Source organism: Physeter macrocephalus, chromosome 11 (assembly GCF_002837175.3).
Source record: "Physeter macrocephalus isolate SW-GA chromosome 11, ASM283717v5, whole genome shotgun sequence".
NCBI lineage: Eukaryota > Metazoa > Chordata > Mammalia > Artiodactyla > Physeteridae > Physeter > Physeter macrocephalus.
Window position 1 is genome coordinate 39,216,182 of NC_041224.1, and position 26,008 is coordinate 39,242,189.

Genomic DNA, 26,008 nt, shown 5'->3' on the forward strand with positions numbered 1-26,008 from the left:
CCGCGGCATGTGGGGTCTTCCCGGACCGGGGCACGACCGTGTCCCCTGCATCGGCAGGCGGGCTCTCAACCACTGCGCCACCAGGGAAGCCCCCAGCCCTTTCTTTGATCCTGCTGACCCTCCTCCCAGAGTACGCCCCCTTTACCTGCTGCCAGATCAGGGCCAGCTCCCTCCCAGCTCCTCCCCCACCCCTTCCAGCCCCTGTCGCCCCCAGGAGCACCTCCCCCTCTCCTCTCTTATTCTCTCCTGAGGTCTTTACTTTCCATGTGCCTCCGGGAGCATTTAATCACATTTTGCCTTCATTTCTACTATACAAGGTGATGTTTTACCATCCTAACTGGTACTTAGCTGCTTTAGGATAGGAGCGGGACATTCCCTGGTTCCTTCGTCCCCTCCCCTTTGTGCGCCTGGCTCAGTGCTTTTTGTATAGAAGGTGCTCACCAGGCCGCCCAGCTTAGCTCATCCCCCTTGGTTTGTTTGCGTGTTCACGTGACACCTGCCTGTAATCAGGCCTGCCTGGCATCTGCTCCCAGCCTGGGAGGGTGGGGTGCGAAGCCCCATGGATACATGCAGTGTGTGAGGCAGCCTTGCCTGAGGTGGTTCCTTTCTTGCTCTTAGTGTCACCCTCATACTTTGAGCACCTGTGAAACCCTAAATCCTACAACGGACGTGTGAGGTACTTTTAGACAGTTCTTTTATCCAAAGTGACGGCTTTGTCTCAGTGTCGTCGAACTGGGTTGGCTGTTACTCCCTTTCAAGCCTAGAGGTGATAATCTCGAGACAGAAACATTCTATCATCCCTTTTGCTAGTTTAGCGTCTTAACACGTCAGCGAGGGTTGCTTTCAGAATTCCTGGCAGTGCTGGGTTTTTTAATTGGCTCTCTGTTGTTTAGTGAGCGGGCTGCACCTGTTCTGTTACTAAGCTGCAGAAAATGTGCTGCGCGTAGTGCGAAGGCTCGTTCACAACTTGATGTGACGTAGGTCTGTGGCGTGGCTGTCTGTTCAGTGACACCAAGAATGGCAAGGCTAGACATGTTTCTCACTGGGGGTCAAAGTAAACCACGTATTTGAGCAGATGGTAACTACATTCAGTGTGTGTGTGCACACACGTGGCATGTACAGATCCGTGGGTGCACATGGAAAACATGTTGAGTTCACTTTGGATGCCTGAAGGATAATGCCTTCATTCTTTATGCTTATTAAAAAGTACTTAGGTACATGGGAACAGTGGAAAGCTTTGAGTACATATTTAGAGGTGAGTCTGAGGTATCTGTAGAAGCCTGTCCCCACCCCACCCCCCGAGAAAGAAACTTGCTAACGTGTCGGGGAGCTGCTCTGCCCAAGATGTGTTCAAAGCCACTGAATTAGCCATTACGAGCCAGTCTTTCGGTTACTTGGCGATAACGATGTACGTGCCGTTTTACACCGTCAGACAGTAACCCCCAGTCTGATCCTTCTCTTTCCCCCTCTCCTGATCTCGTGCTTTCGGGAAGAGAGAACCACAGTGAGATTGAAAGGAGGCGGCGGAACAAGATGACCCAGTACATCACCGAGCTCTCTGACATGGTCCCCACGTGCAGCGCGCTGGCCCGGAAGCCGGACAAGCTCACCATCCTGCGCATGGCCGTCTCGCACATGAAGTCCATGCGGGGTACAGGGAACAAGTCCACAGACGGCGCCTACAAGCCTTCGTTCCTGACGGAGCAGGTACCCCGTTCGTCCCTCGCCTGCGTGCTTTCCTCCCCGGGTAACGGCATCATCGGAAGGGGAGAGAATGACAGCGTCGCCAAGATGAGATAAGCTACCTGGGGAAGCAGGGTTAAAGGCTGAGGTAGGGACGAAACCAGGGAATTTTATTTCCATTCTTCACTAGGAAACGCTCTTCCAGGGGATGTTTGTCTGATTTTGCGTCCTCTGCTTTTTAAATTTCCCATGTACCTTAATAAGGCATCACTCAAAAAAAAAAAAACATTGTGCTTAGCATGCTAATGCAGGGAAAAGCCAAGCAAAACCACAGTTCTTCTGTGGTAGAATAGCGGTGGTGATCACGATGGTGATCAAAGTTTTGGCAGCCATCACAACAATCATAGAGGCGAGGATCCTAACAGCCAGCACTTAGGCCTCTGCCCTGAGCCGGGTCAAAGTCAGATCTTTCTGTGCAGGATTTCATTCAGTCCTTATTCTAGCCCGAGGAGGAAACCGCTGTAATTCATCCCTGCTTTAGAGATGAGCAAGTGGAGGCTTAGAAAGCATCAGTCCCCTGCTCAGTGGCGGGGCCAGGAGTTGACACAGGTTGGTCAGACCCCAAAGCCATATATTTAACAGCTGTACTAGCAGCTGCACAGTTGGGAAGAGCAAACCCAGGGAATGGTTAGTGGGAAGTATTTTGTAACTTGACCGTTCCCTGCGCTGGAAGGCCTGTGTTCTGGGTCATGGTTCTTCTCCATGCTGCTCAGTAGTAGCGCAGATCCTCAGATGCTCTCAGCTTCTGTGTGCTCATCTGTGGATGAACATGAGCTTTCTGCCTTCTGGACTCTGAGGGGTGCTGCAGGATAAAGGAGATGATGGACTTGAGAGCACTCTGTATATGGTGCAGGCAGGGGAAAGGAAAGTGATGTGCTGTCGGGGATGCAGGTAGGAAGTGTTCGGTCTCGCCGGGGGCTTCTCGGGAGAGAGCTGGCCCTGGCAGGCTGTGAAGGAGCCCCAGAAGATGCACAGAAACAGGGCAGAGGAAGGGATTCGACACGGGCAGACCAGTGAGCACAGAGCCTTGGAGGAACAGGTGAGGAAGGCGTGTCCAGAGACAGAGTCGTTTACTCTGCCAGTATGAAGAATCTGTTCATGTCACAGGACTTAGGTTTAGAAAAAGAGCAAGGGGAGAGGAGCTAACGCGTATTCCCGTGTGGCAGGCATTTGAGCAAGGGCTTGGGTCATCCCAGGGCCCACGTGTTCCTCACCTCGAGGTGTGAGGACGTGTGGCAGCGGAGTGACCCTCGCTGGGAGACCACGGGGCCCGGTGGTCCAGGGCCCAGGGCCCAGCCTCTTTCCACCTCTGTAAAAGGACCGCAGTGATGGCTCCCACCTGGCAGGGTTGTGGAGACAGGTCAGGGAGGCAGCAGAAGAGAATGTTTAACACGGGGCTGCAGTGGAATGAAGGATGGAGAGCTGGCAGGTGAGCAGACAGAAACGCACTATGCACCTCCTGACCACTAGGATCGTGAAAAGCTTTTTCTCTGCATTTCTTTAATCCTTACATGGACCTGCCAGGGTCCATATTTGACATTAATCTCTTTGCCTGTAAGTGACTGAGGATTAAGAAAGTGAAGAGAAGAGAGAAGGCAGTTACGCAAGTTACACGAGTCCTCCCCATCTTTCTCTCTCGGTTCCCAGGTAGGTTGGTGATGACAGCAACAGCTACATGTGTTAAGCGCCTACTGTGTGCCAAGCCCTTACTAAGTCCTTCACGTGTAAGATCTCACTGAACCTAGCAAAATCGCACTGAAAAAAACGTGTGAAGAAACAGAAGCCGAAGATGTTCAGTGGGGAGCCCAGACTTGCACGGTGAAGCGGAAGGGCCATGGTTGATGGCCTCCTTTTATGCCACAATCCGTGCCTTTAGACCTAACTGTTGGTTTAACTGGAGAATAAAGGCAAGGCTCATTCTGGATTCAGGGCACAGGACCTTGGTAATGAGTGATGTGCTCCCAGAAGACAAAAACTGGGGAGGAGTGTGTAGAAAGAGGGACCCATGATGAGGGTGAGGCTCTGTTCCATAAGCCCTTCCCACAGTCCTTGCAAAAGGGCTGAAACTGTGAAAACCTACATGGAGTCACCAGCGTCCACTTCCTCTCTTCCAGAGACAGAGGATTCTCTACTTTCCCAGACAACCTGTTTCATTTTTTACAGTCCTTCCTGTTGGGAAGATCTGCATACTGAAAGTAAAACCGCTGACCCAACCTTCTGAACTGAGTAAGCATCTAAGAGACATGGAACAGCAGAAGTGCCAAGCAAGAGAAATGGACAAAATAAACTTTTCCTTAAAAAAGTGCTTGTACAGCCTGCCTCCACCCTAGATTCCCAGGCCGAGGATGTTACAGTTCTGACTCAGCCAAGGGCTCAGAGACACTGGCAAATCTCCCCAGTTTCTGCTCCCCAGCAGACTCACATTTTCTAATTTTCGGGCTCTTGGAGCCCGCTCGGGACGGGCACTGAGGGTGGGGTCAGATGTTCTAGACTCCACGTCTTTTGCCTCCATGCAGATGGCCCTTACTCTGTGTTACCGCGGGGCTTCCACCTAAGATTACATGTGAACAAAGGATTCCCAGCAAAAAGTGTTTGCCAACCACTGACTGGAAGGATCCCTTTGTTCTTTGGGCCCTGAGCAGTGTGTGAGGTTGTTAGAGAGGCGGCTGCGGACCCCAGCACACGGGGGAGAGATAGCCCCCCAACTCCTGCAGGAACGGAGCCCATTCATTCAGCAGGAGAGGGCTCCTGAGCTTGATGTGAGAATGACAAGGTAGGTAGCCACACCTGAGCTGCCTGCAGGCCCTACAAAGAGAAGACGTTTTAACAGAGTTGACTTTGCCCCTTCTATGTCCCTCTCGGGATAATGGCCAGCAGCAGTCCTGCCGCCCATTCATTGATCCCAAGCAGCTTCCTTCCTGCCTTCACTGACAGTCATGAGCTGTGTAAGTGTGACTCCAGGGCTGGTGCAGTCAACCTCTCTTCTCACCGTAAAGTGACGTGGACAATGCTAGGTGCCCTGCCACCTTCTGGGATTACTCTGAGAGTCTGTTGAGATGTTGGCTGTCAAGGAGTCCTGGAAGTTTGACAGACATACAGATGTAAGGTGATACTCCTATATCCGCCGCCAGCATTCAGCTCAGCAAGGAAGGAAGAGAAGAAGAATGAGTGCTCTCTGAGTGTGGCAGGTGGTGGCTGGGGAGACACCTGGTGCCTTTCCTTCTCTCCTCCCACTTTCCCATGGTCCCTCCCTCCCTTCCATGAGCCCCGTGTGTACCGGGCCCTTCTGCTCCAATGACATGACTGCAGTGTGAATATGTAGGTGAGGCCATTCACACCTCTGACAACCCAACACCTCCTGGTGATCACTTCTTGCTCTCTCATTCCCCTGGGCAGGAAATTTCCTCTCTCCCTAAGAGAGGGCTGGTTAAGACAGGGTTAACAGTGTTTGGAGTAGCTGTATCTTAGGGCTAGTATAAGCTTCGTGTATTTTTACAGCTCATTTTCCCAAAACAAACAAACAAAAGCCCCAAAACTGTTTGTGTATCACAGTGAATTTCTGAATAAAAGTTGAAGGTTGCTAATAAGACTATTTAATTGGCCTGGGTTTGTCCATGCTTGGTCCTAATCATGATTTTTTCTTCCCAGGAACTGAAGCATCTCATCCTTGAAGCGGCTGATGGATTTCTGTTTGTAGTGGCGGCTGAGACGGGGAGAGTGATTTATGTGTCTGACTCCGTTACCCCCGTGCTGAACCAGCCCCAGTCAGAGTGGTTTGGGAGCACCCTCTATGAACAGGTGCATCCTGACGATGTGGAGAAGCTGAGAGAGCAGCTGTGCACCTCAGAAAACTCAATGACAGGTCAGTGTAGCTCTCGCTCTCTCTCTCTCTCTCTCAAGACTTTTCCCTGGAGAAAAATTTCTTTCATTAAACATATCAGGAAGCTGGAGGTCAGAAAAAATTGCCTACAGGTGAGGGATATGTTTGACTTAGCTTGTGTAATAGCTTCATTCATCCTGTAATGTTTTAAAACTTCATTTTTATTTTTATTTATTTATTTTTTACATTTTATTGATTGATTGATTGATTTTTGTCTTTGTTGGGTCTTCGTTTCCGTGCGAGGGCTTTCTCTAGTTGCGGCGAGCGGGGGCCACTCTTCATCGCGGTGCGCGGGCCTCTCACTGTCGCGGCCTCTCTTGTTGCGGAGCACAAGCTCCAGACGCGCAGGCTCAGTAGTTGTGGTGCACGGGCTTAGTTGCTCCGTGGCATGTGGGACCTTCCCACACCAGGGCTTGAACCTGTGTCCTCTGCATTGGCAGGCGGATTCTCAACCACTGCACCACCAGGGAAGCCCTAAAACTTCATTTTTAATACATCATTTTTTTCCTATATTTTACCTGCAATTAGAGCATGTCGTCCCTAGGAAGCACTGTTGACACATTAGTCACAACCACATGCTCTGAAATGAGGGTTATGCCTCAAGTGCATGATTATTTGTGAACCTGATTATAGGCACTGATTTCCCAGACCTTACTTACCAGAAATGAAATTTCTCATTGAGTCGTTTAAATACAGTCAGCTCTGCTCTAACACAAAATACATGTCATAAAAATCACTGCAGTAAACAGAATCATGAAGCAAAACCCACAGGGCTTAGTGGGAGAAAGTGGGCTAGGAACAGAACACTCAAAAATTTGTCAGTGACAGGTAAGAACAAAACTAGGAACCTGATAAAAATGGGAGCACAGCTTGACACATTCAATGGTTAAGAAATTTATAAATATTACCATAAATATGGCACTTGACCTTGAAACTGACTTGAAGTTTACTTGTGGAAGTGAGCCTCAGAAGGGCTGCCACTTGGGTGTTCCTGTGAAATGGTGCAAGGACAGTCATGTGAAATCAGGCAGAACTCAAAAACTGTAACACAGATGTTGGACAGGTATGGCTCATAACACACACGGTAAATTGAGGCGGCTGCTGTGTGCCTGAGTGTGTGCATTTTGTGAATTCCTATGTGGCTCAGTTCAGCTGGGTGCAGTTTTCTGTGTTCATCTAGTATTTCTTGCAGATGAAATCATGCATAAGCAAACACAAAATTCACATTCTGCTCAAATTGTCCCCCAATGTATCAATGGCATTGGAACAGATTTGCATTTTCAAAACAAGTGTTCTAGTAGAGCTGACTTATACCATAATACTTGCATTCCACTTTATGATAGATCTGTTTGTGCAGTGGTGTTCTTCCTGCCACACTGAGAGCTACTGGATTCTCATTCACTTCCGTGTCTGCCTGCAGAGCCGTACTCAGTGCTTAGCATGCCGTGGGCATTCAGCAGAAGCCTGGTGAGCAAATGTGGCAGTGCTTTGCTCATTGTAGTAGTCTGCTAGGGCTGCCATAACAAAATATCACAGACTAAGTGGCTTAAACAACTGACATTTATTTCCTCACAGTTTTGGAGGCTGAAAGTCCAAGATCAAGGTGTTGACAGGTTTGGTTTCTGGTGAGACCTTTCTCCCAGGCCCGTAGACGGCCCCCTTCTCACTCTGTGCTCACATGGACTTTCCTCTGTGTCCACACATCCCTGGTCTCTCTCCCTCTTTATTTATTTATTTTTGGCTGCATTGGGTCTTCGTTGCTGCGCGCAGGCTTTCTCTAGTTGCAGCAAGCAGGGGCAGCTCTTCGTTGTGGTGCGCAGGCTTCTCATTGCAGTGGCTTCTCTTGTTGCGGAGCACGGGCTCTAGGAGCATGGGCTCAGTAGGTGTGGCTCGCAGGCTGTAGAGCGCAGGCTCAGCAGTTGTGGCGCACAGGCTTAGTTGCTCCGCAGCATGTGGGATCTTCCCAGACCAGGGATTGAACCCATGTCCCCTGCATTGGCAGGCGGATTCTTAACCGCTGTGCCACCAGGGAAGTCCCACTCCCTCTTTCTTCTTATAGGGACACCAGACCTACTGGATTAGGGCTGTACTCTTTTGACTTTGTATGACTTTATTCACCTCCTTAAAGGCCCCGTGTCCAAATACAGTCACATTCTGAGGTTCTGGGGGGCTAGGATTTCAAGATATCAATTTAGGGGGGCACAGTCCAGTCCATAACACCTATGATAAGACTGAATCAGATGTTGTCAAAAGTGACAGCAGTACCACTGTTTCTGAACGATAATAGTCATTTTCTCAGTGTTGGTTATCAACGATACATGATAAGGAGGGAGAAGATAAAGGATTAAGGTGTGAGGACAGAGCCTACATTGTGCTTATCTCCGTGTCTCCTGAAATGGTGACACGTGACCGTACTTGTAAAACAACGGCGCTGAAACAGATGCAAAGAAAGACGTGCTCTGCCATCCCCCAGCCTGGGGTGAATTAGAGAACTCCCTGTAGAAATCCTTGGGAACACACCTTGTAAAGTTAAATATCTGGGAGGGATGTGAAAGGAACATAAAGCAGCCAGGAAGTGTTGGTTTGACAACTGAAATCACTTTCTGTGGAAAGAGCTGTGTTTTTCCAGACTTCAGTGTTTGAACACAGGATGTGGCTTTTTGAAACCAGTCAGGAGACCCAGCTGGGACAGTTGGTGGGGAAAGTGATGGTCAAGGGCAGGTCAGGCTCCGGGTCAAGGGTTTAGCTAGCGGGCTCACCAGAGTTGGGTGGACACTTCTGTCTGTGGGAAGTCTTAATGTGTCTGGCAATGTTTAAAGGGGCAGAGTGAACCACACTTGGACAGAAATGTCCCTGGAGCGGACACTGGATGGTGGCCTTGGCATCCTTCACCTCCAGAAAGTTCCTTGTGCTCTTTCGTGGCTTTTTTTCTTTTTCCTTTCCTCTCTTCCTTCCTTTCTTCCTCCCTTCCTCCCTCCCTCCCTCCTTTCCTTCCTTCCTTCCTTCCTCTTTCTCTCTCCTTTTTTTTTCTTTCTTTTTTTCTAAGAACACTGAACACGAGATCTCTCCTTACTCCATTTTGAAGTGCACGTTACTGCATCATTAACTATAGGTACAGTATTGAAAGCAGATCTCTAGAACATACTCATCTTGCATAGCTGAAACTTTATACCCATTAAGCACAAACTCCCCATTTCCCCTTCCCCCCAGCCCCTGGTAACCACCATTCCCCTCTCTGCCTCGATAAGTCTGACTACTTCAGGCACCTCGTATAAGAGGGATCAGGCAGTGTTTGTCCTTCTGTGACTGGCTCATTTCCCTTAGCATCCTGTCATCTAGGTTCAAACCTATTGTCGCAAATGATAAGACTGACTTCTTTAAGGCTGGATAATATTCCACTGTATGTATATACCACATTTTCTTTATCCATTCATCTGTCAATGGGCATTTGGATTGTTTCTGTATCTTGGCTATCGTGAACAATGCTGCAGTGAACGTGGGAGTGCAGAGGGCTCTTTGAGATCCTGCTTGCAGTTCTTTTGGATATACACTATAGCTAGAAGTGGGGCTGCTCCCAGGCAGGGTTGATTCTCACCCAGGCTCTCCTCATATAACAAAAAAGGTGTTTACTAGAAGCTCTAAGTTTATGTTCTACTAGCTTTGCAACACCAGCAGAAACTGTTAGCCTTCCCAGTACTTCCAGCAAATGTCCCAGGATTGGCTCTCTTGGATCAGCTTGGGACACCTGCCCTGCCCTATTCCGGTGGCTAGGGAGTCTGAGCCAGGGTGTGAGGCCAGCTTCTCCATCCAAGGCACTTGGACCCAAGAGTAAGGGAGATGTGATTTCCCGGAGGAAATTAGGGCAGTCACTAAAAGTTGGCCCTGGCTGGGAGAGCCAGGCTCTGGGCGTTAGAAGTCATGCCCACGGGGAAGGATGGGTGTTCTCCTGGAGAACGGGGAGCACCTTCTCCTCTTACTGGGAATGCTGGGGATATTGGGGTTATAGGATTCTGAGCTGAAGATGGAGCCCGTGTCAGGTATGAAGGAGGGCAGTGATCAGGTAAAAGTTCGATGGAGGGAGGGGCTGCAGAAATAATTACTGTGGGTCTTGGAGTGACCTGAGCCCCAGCTCACTGTATGGAAGGAGAGAGGAACCAAGGAGAGGCCCAGGCTTTCCAGGTGGTAGCAGAGCCTCTGACTATAAGTGGATGCGCCCAAGGGGTGGGGTCAGAGGGCAAGCAGCGCAGCGAGCTGCCCAGGAGAGGGCAGAGAGAGCGAGTCCTTCTCTGTATCTTCCATGATCTATCCCAAGACCCCACTCACTCACCACCACTGTGGCTGCTGAACTCTGGAAAGCCCTGATCCCGGTGAGCAGAAACTGGAAACGCCTTGTCAGTGACACTGTGCTGCGCAGGAAGTGCCTGGAGGCCCCGGCTTGGAAGCGGACGTGGAAGAGGATAACCCGTGGCCTCATCAAGACTAGGTTTATTTGGCCCATTTCCCCACTTTGCTCTTCTGTGGCTCTGTTTCTGCTTGACTCTTCCTTCATTCAGAGAACTGGGTCAGCCTTTTGGTTCAGTATAGGGCAGAACTTTGCAATAGTTAGAACTGTCCAAAGGCACAAAGAGCGTAAGCCAAGGCTGGATTAACCAACCTTCCTTCCTTCCTCCCTCCCTTCCTTCCTTTCTTTTCCTTCCTTCTTTCCTCTTTCCCCCTCTTTCTTTATCCAGTCACTACTTTTTAAAAGTCATCTATTCATTCATTCAACAAATACATGTTTTGCATGGCCATAGAAAGGTCGTTTGGGATGCAGCCTCTCTTTCCCAATCACCGACCGGAATTTCCAGCTGTTGTTGAACGAATGGACCCCCATTTCTTAATTGTTCCAAATTATTTGTGATAATCTGGGGAGAGCCCCAGCCAGGTCGGCCCCTGAGGCCTTTGGCTGGAAAGCTCCCGTTCATGACTCACATGTCCCAATCAGCTGTGATTAAGCTTCCCTATCTCCCTGAGAGCTTCGCTGAAGTCCAGAGATACTTTCAGCCTTGGATCACAGGATTTGTCCGGGCCGTGGTCAGGGCACAGATAGCAGCTCACCAGGAAGCCGTGCTCAGCCAGCTCTGCCGGCTGACCTGTCATCACGCTGTTTCTGGGAGAGGTTAAAGATGCTGCATCTGCTGTGCGGTCTCCCTGCTCGTCCGCAAGAGGGGACGCCTGTGGGACCCATCGCACGTTTTGCTTTTATTTTCTCACTCAGCCCTAACAGTGAACTATTAATAACTATAACAAACTCTCTTACATTCTTATAGCACCTTTTTACCACTTTAGTGCATATGAACCCGGGCTGCACCTGCATCTCCTAGGAGCATCTTAGAAATCACAGGCCCCCTGGGCCTACTGACTCAAGAGCTACATTTTAATGAGATCCCCAGGGGATTTATATGCACATTCTAGATTGAGAAGCCCTGAACTAAAGAATTTAGCAGGTTGTGGTTGGGGTCTTGCAGCTGCTGGGGTCAGGGACATCCTTCGACTGCTGGGACCGGCAGGAAGTGGTGGGATTGGCCCCAGCAACCTCTGCTGCCCGGCTTGGATTTGCCCGGCTCTCGGGCCCGAGGCCAGGCCTTTGGGGAGAGCAGTTGGAGGAGCAGCCCCGGGAGGCTTGATGCCCAGGGCCCTGGCTGGCCAGGCAGGGGCAGGGGCATGCACAGAGCAGCCTGCAGCCCTGGGACCTCGCTCTGCAGTCCACACACGGCCGACTCTCCACCAGGGTCAGGAGGAGTTTTGCAGGTTCGGCATTTGGCATCCTCCCCTGCAGAAGAGGAGGAGAGCAAGGAGCTGAGGGCGGGCTCTGGAGCAGAAACAAACCAGTTACGCGTGACGCCACAGAGGACAGCGGGCCCGCCTGGGAAAAGAGCTGACCGTAGTCAGCGTTCAGCCTCACCCACCCAAGGCAGCTGGGCCTCCTTCGTTAACACTTTGCAAAGGAGGGCAAGGACGAAATTGTGTTGGACTCAGCCACGCAGTTGGGTCCTTCCGGGAAGAATGTCAGGCCAATAATTGGTCCCCCGGGGGTCCCATGAAGTCCACCCCTGTGATATCAGCTCTGGAAAAATATAGTCTGTTTCCAAATGTCAGTCATGAAGGTAACTTCATGAAAGCCATGCTTGCAAATCTATAGCTTATTTTCTTTGGAATAGCCACACTTAGTCTTTGGACTAACGCCAGACTCTGAACTCCTAAACACATTCATCAGTCCCCTTCTTGCCATATTAGGTAACATAGATAAATGTGCCCCCCCCCCGCCCCCGCCAAAAAAAATCCTTATTTTATCTGAGTCAACTGTTAACACTGTTATTGGGTTTCTGCTGTTTGAAATAGAAATAAAGTGTTTTAGTGGCAAGCAAAGCATGTTCATTTGATTCAGGCTCCTTAGGAATTGCCCAGTTGTGTAGTAAACACTTAGGCCACCGGAAACAGTGTTTAGAGTTGGGTCGCCAGAGGTGCTTGGTAAATGCACGTGCGAGTGCAATCGGAGAATCACGGGCTGGTTAGTTTCATGTCTTCCTAGTGACTTTTCCACTAGAAACCGCAACCTACTTAGATCTGTTATCCCAGATGTTTCTCTGGCGCCAGTTCCGTTCTTTCTCATTGTTAAATATTTATACAACCTGCCTTGTTTTGCTTTGCTACATACATAGCATGTTGTTGCCGCTGAACTGTTTGTGTTTTTCTCACGTATTTTATGTTGAAAGATATTTCATGAATCTGGACAGATTTCCAGCTTGGGTTGCTGGGTTCATTATCACTCCTGTGTCACCGTGGATGAAGGAGTTGGGCATTGTTTTCACACACGTCGCAGATTGTGGCTGGACGGCCAGCTTCCCTGCCAGCAGGGAGAGCAGAGAGAGCTCACCCCAGCCTGCATGTGTGCTCACCAGGGCGGCTGAGGGGTGAGACGGGGTGGGCACGGGGGCCGAGGGGAGACCACTGGGGGTCGTGGAAGCATCCCTGCGCTTGGAGTCAGATGGACCTGGTGACAGTTCGGTTCATGGCCCTTTATTTTGGGTGAATGACTTAATCTCGCCGGGCTAAGTTTCCTCACCTGTAGATGCAGACAATAATATGCCCCCTACAGGACTGCATTGAAGCATGCACAACGGGACATATGGGATAGTATTAATGATTGTGTTGGAGAATTGTGGAGATTTCATTCACTTTTAAATAACTGAAAATTATATTTAAACACTGATGTGGATCAGTGGTTTTCCAAACTATCTGTCTTGCTTGCTTTATTTCTCTTCTTACCACTATAAAACGTGTCTTAGGATTTTGGCACTGTTGACAAGGGAGGGTGGGTAGACTTTGACCCTTCTGAGTTTTGCCCAGTTATGAAAGGATGGCTTCCCCCTCCCACCCTGTGCTTGAGATCATCCATCACACATTCAGGAGGAGGAGAGGGGGGTGAAGATGTGCTTATTACTCTCTTTCTCTCTTTGCTCTGTTGGTTCATTCATTCATTCATTCATTCATCCATCCAGCACATATTTATTGAGTACTAACTCACTTTGTGCTGAGTGTTGGGGATATAGTGATGAACAAAACTGATGCAGCCTGGCTCTCCTGGAGGTTAAAGTTTAGTGGGGAAGAGAGACAGCAAAGAAATGATCACATGTAACACACACAACACACCATGACAAGTGTTAAGGAGGAAAAGTCCAGCGGGGGCATGGAGAACAAATAACATAGGTCCTGGCTCACCTGGGCAGGTTGGAGTGGGCTCTTGTGAGTGAATGAGGCTTAGTGACACCTGGGAGCTAAATGTTACCCGAGGAGACGGTGGAGGGTGAGGAGAGTGGATGCTCAGTCCCAGAGCAGTCAGTACCCAGGCCACTGCAGGTTTTCAACCAGAGGAGTCCCGGGATCCATGGTGCTTGTGAGAAGCTCACTCCAGCTACAGAGTGGAGAACATGTTGTGTGGGAGCCAGCCTGGGTGGGGGGGAGTCAAGGTAACGAGGGTGTGGGGAATATCCTGGGGCGGTGATGCTGTCAGGGGTTAGGATGGTGTCTTAGTTTCCTTGAGATGCAGTCACAGATTACCACAAACTGGGCAGCTTAAACCAACAGGAATTTACTCTCTCACAATTCTGGAGGTCAGAAGTCCAGAATCAAGATGTCAGCAGGGTCGAGTCCTCGTGTAGGCTCTGGGGGAGACTCTCTCAGCTTCTGATGGTGGCCAGCAATCCCTGACGTTCCTTGACTTGTAGACACATCACTCCCATCTCTGCCTTCTCGTCACATGGCGCGTGTGTCTCTGTGTCCAGAGTTCTCTCTTCTTACAAGGATGCCAGATGTACTGAATTAGGAGCCACCCTGATAGAGTATGACCTCATCTTAACTTGGTTATAGCTACAAAGACCTATTTCCAAATATTGTCACGTTCACAAGTTCTGGGTAGATGTGCATTCTGCGGACCTACTATTCAACCCAGTACAGGAGGTGGAGCGGAGTCGGAGATTCAGGAGATGTTTAGGCAGCAAACCAATAGGGGGAGATGATCCACTAACCCTAGTTCTACCTCTACCCAAATTATGTTTAAAAAGCTGATGATCTAGGGCCTTTGGTGACCTTTTGTTGCTGCCTGGATTGTCACTGACAAGTTTCTTCCACCAGAAGTGAGTTGGACTGGGGAGAGCTGGAGGTACCCCCTCAATGGCCCCGACTTGTCCTGTTGAATCAAGTCACAAAGCTCATCCCTTCCTGTCATGCATTTGCACCCCAGTGGATCCCTTTGGACCCAGCAGCCTGCTTTCTTGATCAACTTGGCTACAATGCAGAATGTGCTCAGCGTACAGTGCTGGGAAGCAAAGAGACTCAGTGTTGTTCCTTTTGTGTAACCGTGGGTCACCCTGCAGCGTGAGCCGACGGTGTCACGACCCCAGGACTGGGTCTTGCAGCCCAGTGGGTGGGGTGGGTTTTGCTTGCCCCTCCCCCAGCTATGCATGGCGCTCCTTCAGATCTGAACCTCAGCAGAGGTAGGGCTGTGTTCTCCCAGTTCCTCTGCTTCATGCTCCTCTTCATTTCCTTCAGGCTGGACCTGCTGACGCTCACCCCCATCCACCTGAAGGAGGGTGAAGCCTGCGCGAAGGCAGGATACGCAGCAGCCTCTCAGAGCTGCTGGGGCCTGGCATTCAGCCACCCATCCCGACCGGGATGGGCCGTCTCATTCCTGCCTCCCACGCTCCCTCCAGCTCCTAGCCTGGGCTTCCGTCTCTCTTTGCCTGCCCTCCTTCCGACCTGATTCACTGCGTGATGTCTGAGTCCCGCCCACCGCCCCCTGTCTTGGGCCAGACCTGCCACTTTGCACTGTCTTCATGGACACAGAGCAGAGCCAGCCAGAGTCCAGAGCCAGGGCCAAGGCCGTGTTGTGCTGAGAGCATTGGGAGGTCTCCACGGCTGAGGGCGGGCTCAGACGGGGAGAGAGCAGGGGTCCGGGTCAGGGCCTGAAGCTAGAGAGGGAGCTGGGCGATGCTAGGATGGCCGAGGGCAGGGAACACGCAGGGCACATCCGAGAGGGGAGGTGGAGTTTGTCCTCCAGCTTGGGACGTATTCTGCTGTGACACGGACCTGGCCTGCTCAGGCTTGTCTCTGCCTGTCTTCAAGGTACAGAATCAGTTTCCAGATGTAGGACTTAGATGGTTGGTGCAGCCACTGTGCCTGCGTTTCCTGAGGCTTCCTTTGGAGTCGGGCCCTGCGGCTAGGGCAGGGCACCCATCCCCTCACCAGACTCTTTTCCCTTCCTGTCCTTACCTCCCCTTGTCTCGGGACCTGTCCTGCGTTGTCTGGAGTAACAGCTTGTTGGGAAAGGGTCCAGAACTTGAGTGCGCCCAGCTTTACAAGTCTGCAAGAGGCCTGCCTAGGAATGGCACTGAATGATTGGGTTTTCCATTTATCATGGAGCACACCTCTGCAAGAGAAGTTACGGAGAGGCACGCAGCCTCCTGCACAGAGGGGCTTCCAGGAAGGCAGGGAGACATCCAGGGATGCAGGTGAAACAGCCGCCACTGGGAGTCTTGGGTTCATTGTATTTATGTACAGCCAAGTGGATTCTCCCCTTTGGTGTTAGAGAACCAGCCGCTTCCCCTTCAAGTGAGAGCCTCCCTGGGTGAACCGAGGGAGCCCTCGGCCTCTGCCCGGGCTGTGCCATTGCTCAGTCGGGCAGCCAGGTTTGAAAAGAGAGGGGAGCAGGGCTGCCATATCCGGGGAGAGAAGTAGCCTTTTCCCAGCTAGCAAGAGCAGTGAGTCTGTCCTGAGAAAGGGAGAGCCTGAGGTTAAAGTTCTTAAATAGGTCAGCATACACATTTTCCATCCCATTATAAAGGTATGTGAATTAGACTTGAGAACTCTAAATCTTGCTTCAAATTCACGCCAAGATTTAACCATACCAAAGAACCACTGGTGCGCTTCTCTGAAACGCTAAAATCACCTCCTAAAGATCTGTTCTCTATGTGCTCATTTTTGTATCCTGGCTTTTCTTGAACTGAGGAACATCCAGGAGGCGCTTGAAACACAGCTGCTTTGTAAATAAGTTTTTAAAATTCCCTGCCCCTGAAACAGTGGTTCTCAAGCTTGATGGACATCAGAATTTTATTGGATGTTCTAGAAATTCTAATGTCAGGGCTTCACCACGTTTCTCTGATTTTGATTATGTTGTGGTCAAGCCCAGGCATCTGTATTTATAAGAGCAGCCCTGGTGATTCCAGTGTGAACTAGAGGTGGAGAATTACTGTATCCTGGTGTATCCCTCGCCAAATAAAACCCAATCCAATCAAATAACACAGCCCCGTCTGTTTTGCACTAGGAGAGAGATTTCAGCAAGATCAAAATAACAAAGAAACAAAATGTTAAAAATGTAAAAATCGTGTAGCAACACGACTGAAAAATGGGCAGCTTCAGCTTTTTAGAACCTGTTTGCAAGAGTCTTGATTTCTTAATGAGGTATCTTTTGTCCTAACTTTGATGCTCAAGAAATAAAGACCTTTTTTTTTTTCCTTCCACGTATAAGAGGAAACCATAACAAAAATAATCTATACGTAGCGTTGTTTTTAGGCAGATGACATTATTTGGAGTTAGTTTAGGACATTTGAAAAGGCACATGGAGTCATTGCTTTTCTGCGGGTATGATTTCGGTTTCAGTAATATTCTCACGTGATGGCCATATTGTGTAATGCTTTGGTTAAAAATAACTTGATTGCAAAAATCCCAGCGTGATCAAGAAAATTAAAATAGTTTCCTTTTGTTTCACTAAAAAAAGAGACACATTTCCTCCGAAAGGTTGTGACTCATGCCAAGTGGTGAAATAAAAATGCGCATATAGCACTGATCTTTCCAGTTTGTTGCTTTCTCGGTAGAAGCTAATTGAGGAAAACATCTACATTCGATTTTCCCTTTGTTTTTGTTTTTTTAACATCTCTATTGGAGTGTAATTGCTTTACATTGTTGTGTTAGTTGCTGCTCTATAACAGAGTGAATCAGCTCTGCTTATACCTGTATCCCCATAGCCCCTCCCTCTTGCGTCTCCCTCCCACCCTCCCTATCCCACCCCTCTAGGTGGTCACGAAGCACCGAGCTGATCTCCCTGTGCCCTGCGGCTGCTTCCCACTAGCTATCTGTTTTACCTTTGGTAGTGTATATATGTCCATGCCACTCTCTCACTTCGTCCCAGCTTACCCTTCCCCCTCCCCGTGTCCTCAAGTCCGTTTTCTACGTCTGCATCTTTATTCCTGTCCTGCCCCTAGGTTCTTCAGAACCTTTTTTTTTTTCTTTTTTAGATTCCATACCACCTCACTACAAATAACTCGATTTCGTTTCTTTTTATGGCTGAGTAATATTCCATTGTATATATGTGCCACATCTTCTTTATCCATTCATCTGTCAGTGGACATTTAGGTTGCTTCCATGTCCTGGCTCTTCTTTTCTTATCCACCAGTTTTCTCAGGCTGTGATCTGACGGGTGGGTTTCAGTTCTCCCCTCTCTGGTGATGATGTAAGTTACTCTCCAATGAGTGATTGACGGTGTCATTCTTTAACCTTGAGTTGAAGGCTCATATTCTGGGGACCTAGAGTCACTAGGGCTGTGCATTGTGTGGACCTCAGAGGTCACGCGGGCTGACTCTTCTCTGGATCACGCAGCTCCTTCCAGAGCACGCCTCTGGAGTGGGCGCCTGGCTCCTTCTGGAATGTCCGCAGGGGCAGAGCTGACGGCCTCGGCAGGCAGCCCTGTCTGCTTTGGGATAATAGCCCTGTGCTCAGTCAGTTTGGTCACCCCAGCCCCTGTTCTAACCAGCACAGCTGACTTGTCTGATAGGACTGGGAGCGTGCACACACGCACACAACACACACACGTGGGGCGGCGAGTGAAGGACATGGACTTGGGAGACAGAGTCTGCCATGAGTCTGGGTCCTGGTTTCACTCTCACCCGGCGAGGCAACCTTGAACAGGGTTCTCTCTGGGCCTTGGTTTCCTCCTCAGGGTTGGCGTACGACTGGTGCCTAAGACGGTGCCTGGCCTGTGCTGCGTGCCCAAAGCTCGTGGCCATCCACTCCCTGCAGCCGGCAGCCTTGGTCCCAGACACCACGCCTGGTTGGGGGTTCGTGCACACACCTCCTAAAAGAGCCCCCGAAGAGGAAAGGTGAGGGAGAGGCGGTGTGGGTCAGAGGAGGCGCCACGCCAGGTTGGGTTCAGGAGAGGTCAGCTTCAGCCTGATGCCACAGGGAGCTCACGCCAGAGTTTGTCCCACCTGGAGGAAAGGGAGAGGGCTGTCATTGGTCACAGACCTCGAGGGGTGCATGTAACTCCCAGGCAACTTCAGGCCAGGTGGCTTCCAAGTGGCTCCAAGGACACGCCTCTGAGAATATGCACATGTGAGCCATTAGCTGAAGCCCCTCCAGCAGCTGGAAGAGGCATCTGCCAGTCAGATTGTACAAGAGATCCAGGGAATTAGGCTGGGACAATAGCAGTGGCCACGACATCCCTCGAAGTAAAGAAGCCAGAGGGCAGAGATGATGATCCTCAGGCTTGCCCACAGAAGCAGCTGAGGTTTGTCCTAGACAGCCTGACAGAGCAAGTCTTTGGATTCCCCACTGTCCCAGCTCTCTAGCACTGGCAACAGCCAGCTCCAAGACAGAAGCCAGCTCCCAGGGCTTGACCACTAAGTCTTCATGGATGAAGGGGAAACCTCTTCCTGGGAGGCAAATTGCATGTCTTTATTTAATCCAACAGATATTTATTTAGCACACGTCACTGTGTTAGAAACTGAAAATACAGCTGTGGGTGAAACAAACATGGTCACCATCTATGATGGAGCTTTTGGTGTGGCTGGGGGAAAATAGCAAACATGGTCAGACGAGTATAGAATTTAAATGGTGATGTGTTCTAAGGAGTCTAAAGGGGGGACCCAGAGGGGACCCCCTTGGGGGTAAGAGGGGACCCCGACTCCCATGTTAGAAGTAGTGGGGAGAGTGGCACAAGGAAAGTCCTCTCTGAGGAAATGATTGTTAAGTTGGGACCTGAAGGATATGAATAGGGATCAGCAATCTGTAGGGCCTGGAGTGTCAAGAACTTCCCCAGCCATGGGACCAACATGTGAAAAGGCCTTGTGGCAGGGAAGGTACTGTTGAGTCTGGGGAGGTGAATAGGCCATGGAGTGTGATGGGGGAAAGGCCAGGACAGTGGCAGCCACGGAGGACCATTACGCATTAGAATTTACTCCAAGTGCAAGAATCAGTCCCTGAAAGCACGTTGTCATGCTCCAGTTTTCATTTTTATGCATTTTCTGGTGCAGGGAAAGAAATGGTTTTATCTGGAATCCAAGAATGAAAGGAACTAATATATACATACTACCTGAGGTGCTCTGTGAAGTAACTTCACAAATATTTCTCATGTAATGCTCATGACAAGCCGTTTTTTGTTTTTGTTTTTTTACATGTGGGTATCCAATTGTTCTAGCACCTTGTTGAAAAGACTGTCCCTTCTCCACTTAATTGCCTTTGCATCTTTGTCAAAAATCACTTATCGCTGTGTGTGTCAGTCTATTTCCGGACTCTCTATGCTGGTCTATTGATCTCTTTGTCTATTCATACACCAGCTCCACAGTGTCTTGATCACTGCAGCTTTATCATGAAATCAGGTAGTGTTCATCTTCCAACTTTGTTCTTCTTCTCTAGAGTCGTTTTGGTTCTTCTAGGTCCTTTGCAGTCCCATACGAATTTTAGAATCAGCTTGTCTGATCCTACAAAAAAAGTGTGATGGGATTTTGATTGAGGTTGCATCAAATCTATTGATCAGTTTGGGAAGAACTGACATCTTCACAGTATTGAGTCTTCTGACTCGTGAGTACTGTATACCTCTCCATTTATTTAGTTTCTCTTTAATTTCTGTCAGCATTATTGTGTTATTATCACGGTACAAATCTTGCACGCCTGTCAGATTTATCTCTAAGTATTTCGTATTTTTATGCTTTTGTAAATGGTATATTTTTCATTTAAATTTCTAATAGATGGAATATAGAAGTAGAATTGATTCTTTTTCTTGCCTGATTGAATTGTCTAGAGCTTATATGTAAAATATAATGTAGAAAAGAAGTAGTGAGAGTGGATATCTTTGTTCTTTTTACGATCATACAAAGTATTTGGTCTTTCAACATTAAATATTATCTTAGCTTCAGTTTTTCATAGACTTGAGATTTGAGTTAAGTTATCTTCTACACAAAGTTTTCAGGGTGTTTTTATTACAAATTGATGTTGGATTTTTTCAAATACTTCTGTGGCATCCATCATGATAATAGTATGGTTTTTCCTTTTCAGTTTGTGCATACAATGAATTACATTGTTTGATTTTCAGAAGTAAAGCCAATCTTGCATTCCTGGGGTAAACTCTACTTGGATGTGATGTATTATACTTTTTACATATTGTTGGATTTGACTTGCTAACATTTTGTTTAAAAATGTTTATGTCCATGTTCATGAGGGATATTGGTCTGCAGGTTTTTTGGTTTTTTGGGGTTTTTTTCTGGTAGTATCTTTGCTCCACTGTCTTGTCACTTGCTTTGACCCCTATGAGAAACCTGCTGTCATCTTTATCTTTGTTCCTCTTTTCTTCTCTGGCTGGTTTTAAGGTTTTTCTCTTTGTCATTGGTACTGAACAATTTGATTATGATTTGGCTTAGTACAGTTTTCTTATGTTTATTATGCTTGGGGTTCATTTAGCTTCTTTAGTCTTCAGGTTTATAGTTTTCATCAAATTTATTTAAAATAGCAGCTATTCATTCTTCACATTTTTTTTTTTCTATCTCCTTCTTTCTTTCCTGTTTCAGGGACTCCAGTTACCTGTATATTAGACGGGCTGAAGTTGTTCCACAGTTCACTGATGCTCTTTTTATTTTATTATCTTTGTTTCTTTTTCTTTTTAAAAATCCGTTTATCTCTGTGTATTTCACTTTAAATAGTTTTTTTCTATGTCTCCAAGTTCACCAGTCTTTCTTCTGTGATACCTAATTTGCTATTAATTCCATCCTGTGAATTTTTTTTTTTTTTTTTTTTTTGCGGTACGCGGGCCTCTCACTGTTGTGGCCTCTCCCATTGCGGATCACAGGCTCCGGACGTGCAGGCTCAGCGGCCATGGCTCACGGGCCCAGCCACTCCGCGGCATGTGGGATCCCGGACCAGGGCACGAACCCGTGTCCCCTGCATTGGCAGGAGGACTCTCAACCACTGTGCCACCAGGGAAGCCCCATCCTGTGAATTTTTTATCTTAGACATTGTAGTTTTTGTATCCAGAATTTCAGTTTTTTCAGTGTTCAAGTTTTTACTGTCCTTTCTAATATTTCAGTTGGTGCTTTCCCTGACTTCAGATAGTCTCCTCACATGCATGTGCTGATCAGTACCCTGGTACTGATTCAAGGGGAACCCTCTACAGATTTCTGGGGTTCTCTATGTGGACCTCTCTCCCTCCTGGTACTCTGTCCTGTGGATTCTAGCTGCTTGGTCTTCCTGGTCTCTCAGCTTGATTTCCTCAACTCAGGGAGTCAGCTGGGCTCAGCCTGGGTGCCCTCTGCCTATGGTGCAGCCTGGAGTTCTCCAGGTAGTGTGGTGGGGGATTGTAGGGCTCAACCTGTCTGTTTCCTATCTCTCACAGATCACTGTCCTTCACTGCCTCACGTCCAGTGTTTTGAGCACTACTGTTCTATGTTCAACTGTTCAGCAATTTTGTCAGTTGTTTTGACTGTTTCAGAAGGGAAGGCAAATCTGGCCTCTGTTACTCTGTGTTGGTTGGAAGCAGAAGTCCTTATATTTCTTTGAATGTCTCTCCTCTGTCAGCTCTGTTTTGCAATTCCCATGATGGATCTCCTGACTGTTCCCTCGGAATGTTCGATGTTTGCTTATCACACTCACCTCCTTTTTCTTTTTTTTTTTTTTCCTGTGATGTCTGGGGCAGTTTCTCAATGGATCTTTCTAATTCAGCAATTGAGCTTTCAGCAGTATCACTTTGTACTGCCTCCATTTGAGTTTTCAATCCCGAAATCATGTTTTTCATCTAAAACTAATCTTTCCTGGTCTCAGGTTGTTCTCTTTTTATTTATGAAAGATCTCCTCAAATATCGCTGAGATTTGGTATTTCGAAATATTGTTTTCTTTCTTGGAATGTGTTTCATGGAGTGGAGTGGTATTATTCTAACTTTCCAAATCACTTCCTTCCTTTTTAGGTACTGAATCTTTTCATCTATTAAGCTACCCTTCCCCCTCCCTCAGCTTTTTATTCATCCTATGTTCTTAACATTTATTAAGACTTGAGATGATTTAAGTCATTGTATATTTCTTTGAAACTTAATTTGTCTTGGGGGTCTGGTTGTCTGGGAGGGGCTATGAGGTTGTGCAGGCAGAGGCCGCTGTGTGCTCTGGATGTGGCAGCCTCAGGTTGGCAAGGGCATCACCCACTCCTCTCACTAGAATGCTGCCCCTTGGAAGCGGCCTTTCCTCCTCTTTGTGGAGCAGGTTGGCTGCTGTAAGTCAAGGTGATGTGAGAGCTCTGGCCCCGGCCTCTCTGGGTCCAGACTCTGGACCACTTCTCTGCTTTCTGACCCCCTAGTCTCTTTCCTGCTTGCAGATTTAGAGGCTTCTTTTAGGGGACGCTTTCACTTCCTTCCCAGGCAGCCCATTCTTTTGTATTTGTTGAGCCATTGGGCTGCTTGTATTCATTCTCATCCCATCCTTAGAGGTACTGTTTCTTGCAGAAATCCCTCCGTGTTTCTGATCCATGTTTCAAGACCCCTTCCACTGTTTCTCTGCATGCGTGCACATTGTCCCTGCTACTTTTGTATTTCTTGGATCATTTCATTAGCAATCTGCAGGGGAGGCGAAGCACGAGCTGAAATTGCCTTCTTGAACTGCATGTCAGCCTGGGCTCTTTCCATACACCAGGCAGCCTCTCTGCAGCAGGGGACAGAGAGTAGGGTTAATCATCCACCCTCAGGCTTGCATTTCTGGCATTTTTGTAGCGTGATACCCCAAGAGGAATGTATTTCTTTAAATCACACTCCAGCATATTCTAAACAGGATGAAGAATTTGTACTTTGTCTACAGATTAAATAGCAGAAGAGGTGCCGGCCGGCCACAGGGGGGACTGCGGGGTGACGATTTTATAATGAATAGCAGAGCCCTGGGCTGCAGCACGTGGCACTCCAGTGAGTCCACGTCATGTTTGGAATGTAAGCGCTGGAGAAAGCGGTTCGGCTCTGGGGCTTTTCAGCGAGGTATGAGAGCTGTTGTTTAGGTGGATGAGATGGTGTGGCCTGTCACGCCTGCTGGTGCTGTCTGCCCCGTCCTTGGTACGGATTTGCCCCAGATGTTCTGGTCTTGGGCTTGTCCCTGCACACAAGGCAATTATTCCTTTGATGCTCTGGGCTGATGTCACCGCCCTCCTTTTGCAGAGCTGCTGCCTACTCCTTGCCCAGTTAGCGACTCCCTAGCACCTTCCCCAGATGGTGGAGTGGGGAGATGGAAAGATTGACACAAAAACCAGACTGCTTGGCTGGGAGGCTCCTTCTGAGTGTCTGCGGGGCCTCTTAGTCACGGTGCTCAGTCCTTTTTGCCAGCCCTAGCCAAGGGTCCCTGTGAGCCCTTTTGTGTATTCCGTTATTTCACAGCCACAGGCGAGAGTCCTGACCCAAACCGCAGCCGCTAGCTTCCTTGGTCCAGAAAAGCAAAAGGGCTCAGAGCAGGGATGTTTCCCCTCAAACCTATCCCTACCCCCGAAAACAGTTCACTGTGTGGGTCGGCCAGGAGCCTGGTTCTGCTCAGTGATCATGACTGCTCTTGCCAACGGTCACTTCTTCCCAGTGTTGATTTAGAAAAAAAGCACAACCTTCAAAAAAAAAAATAGTTGACAGTTAACGTTTTATTCGGGGCCCTTACTGAGGACTATAGCCTAGGAAGCAGTCTCTCAGATCGCGCTGAGGAACTGCTCCAAAGAGGTAAGGGAGGAGCCAGGATATACAGTAACTGCCCTACGTACGAACCTTCGAGTTGCGAGCTTCCAAAGATGCGAACGTGCGTCCGCACGTCCAGTCACGTAAGTTAGTTCGTGTGTCTGGCATACCTTGTCAACGTGTGTGCATCCTCTACAAGTGGTTGTGCTTTTGTGTACTTTACTGTACTGTACTGTACAGAGTACAGTACAGTACAGTATCTTTATTTCAAGCTCAGGATGTCAGGAAGCAAGCCTCAAAGCCCGTTGGTGTAGCTGGTACTACTGTACTTTTCAAGGTACTTGTACTGTAAGATTAAAAGTCTTTTCTCTATTTTTTGTGTTTGTTTGTTTTTTATGTATCATTTGTGTGAAAAGTATTATAAACCTATTCCAGTACAGTACTATAGAGCCGACTGTGTTAGTTGGGTACCTAGGCTAACTGTTGGACTTAACAGACAAGTTGGACTTAACGAATGCGCTCTCGGAACGGAACTTGTTCGTATGTAGGGGACTTACTTCCAGTACAGTACTATAGAGCCGACTGTGTTAGTTGGGTACCTAGGCTAACTGTTGGACTTAACAGACAAGTTGGACTTAACGAATGCGCTCTCGGAACGGAACTTGTTCGTATGTAGGGGACTTACTGTACGGGAGTTTTTGCTAAAAAACTCCTGTTTGCAAAAACAAACAAATAAAACCAGATAGTTGAACATGAAAAAATTACTGTTAATCACAAAAAAACAGACATCTCAAGGATGTTAGTCCTTTATGTGTATGGGAAGATGCAATGAGTCTGGGCTCATTGAAATCATTCCTTTGATATGCATCTTAACTCTCTGGGGCCAGTGTCCTGTTTTTCTCCATCCTGAATCCCCTCAGGGCGCACCATAAGGCGGCTGCAGTGGCTGACGGCTTGATGGCAGGCAACGTTTGTTGTTTACCTGAAAGGCAGGCAACAATTTTTTGTCCGTACCAGCAAGCTTTTTTGCCGCAGACTGAACACTGTTCCTGGCTACTTGGGACAGTGAATCCCAAGCCTGGCATCTCTCTTTCCCTGAGTGTCAGAGGTAGGCAACATTGGATAGTAATGCTAGCCTTACAGGTTTTTTGCTTCTGAAATCGAAATTATTGTTATTCTTATATAAATCATACGAATTTCCCCAGACAGTTCTGGGGCAGTTAGAAGTTTCGCTTTTACAATACGATGTGCAAAGCACATTCAACGTTTGTTGCCAAAGACATCAGGGGACAGATGGGTCTGTCGGAAGCACATTTCCTAAACATCTGGAATCTCTGGCTCTCCTGCCTCTGTGTGAAAGACAGTGGAACAGCCCTGAAGGCTGGACTCTTCTGTTTGCTTCTGTTCATGGCGTTCTGGCCTTCTGGGCCCTGGGGTTGGGCCCCAGCCTCTCTCCCGCTGAGCTCCATCTGGACAGGACTGTACCCCATTTGCAGACCCCTCCCTCCACTGTCCTGCACCCTGCTCAGATCCCTTGGCTTGGGACACCCCTCCCCTCTAGCTCCACCTCTCTGGACCTCCAGGGCTCCTTCTAATGCCGCCTCTTCCGGGAAGCTTCCCTTGATACCCCTTTGTGGTCTCTGACATGAAGCACTCTCTTTCTGCTCTGTGCTGCCTTTGCGCTTGGTCTAGAGCTCTTCTCCAGCCCTCAGTTGAGTTGGTTGAATAGCTGGCAGAGAACAGTGCCTTGTCTCCCCCTAACTTTGAGCCTGCTGGAGCTTGCACTTTGACGTTTCTATGGAATAGAGCCAGTCCATAGGTTCCTGCTCCCTGTGAGCCTTTCGATGTTCATGAGCTTCCATGTGCCCTGTTTTGACAGTATTATTTTGACAGAAAACTG

General features: G+C 48.5%; 1 protein-coding gene across 2 annotated transcripts in view; it reads left to right on the forward strand.

Annotated features, from left to right (window-relative positions):
- ARNT2 (aryl hydrocarbon receptor nuclear translocator 2) overlaps nucleotides 1-26,008 on the forward strand; it is a 195,438-nt gene that overhangs the window by 68,059 nt on the left and 101,371 nt on the right. For both annotated transcript variants that reach the window (XM_024129735.3, XM_055087888.1), the window contains exons 4-5: nucleotides 1,494-1,707; nucleotides 5,392-5,605. In XM_024129735.3, coding sequence (XP_023985503.2) covers nucleotides 1,494-1,707; nucleotides 5,392-5,605 — 428 coding nt within the window. The remainder of the gene's footprint in view (nucleotides 1-1,493; nucleotides 1,708-5,391; nucleotides 5,606-26,008) is intronic.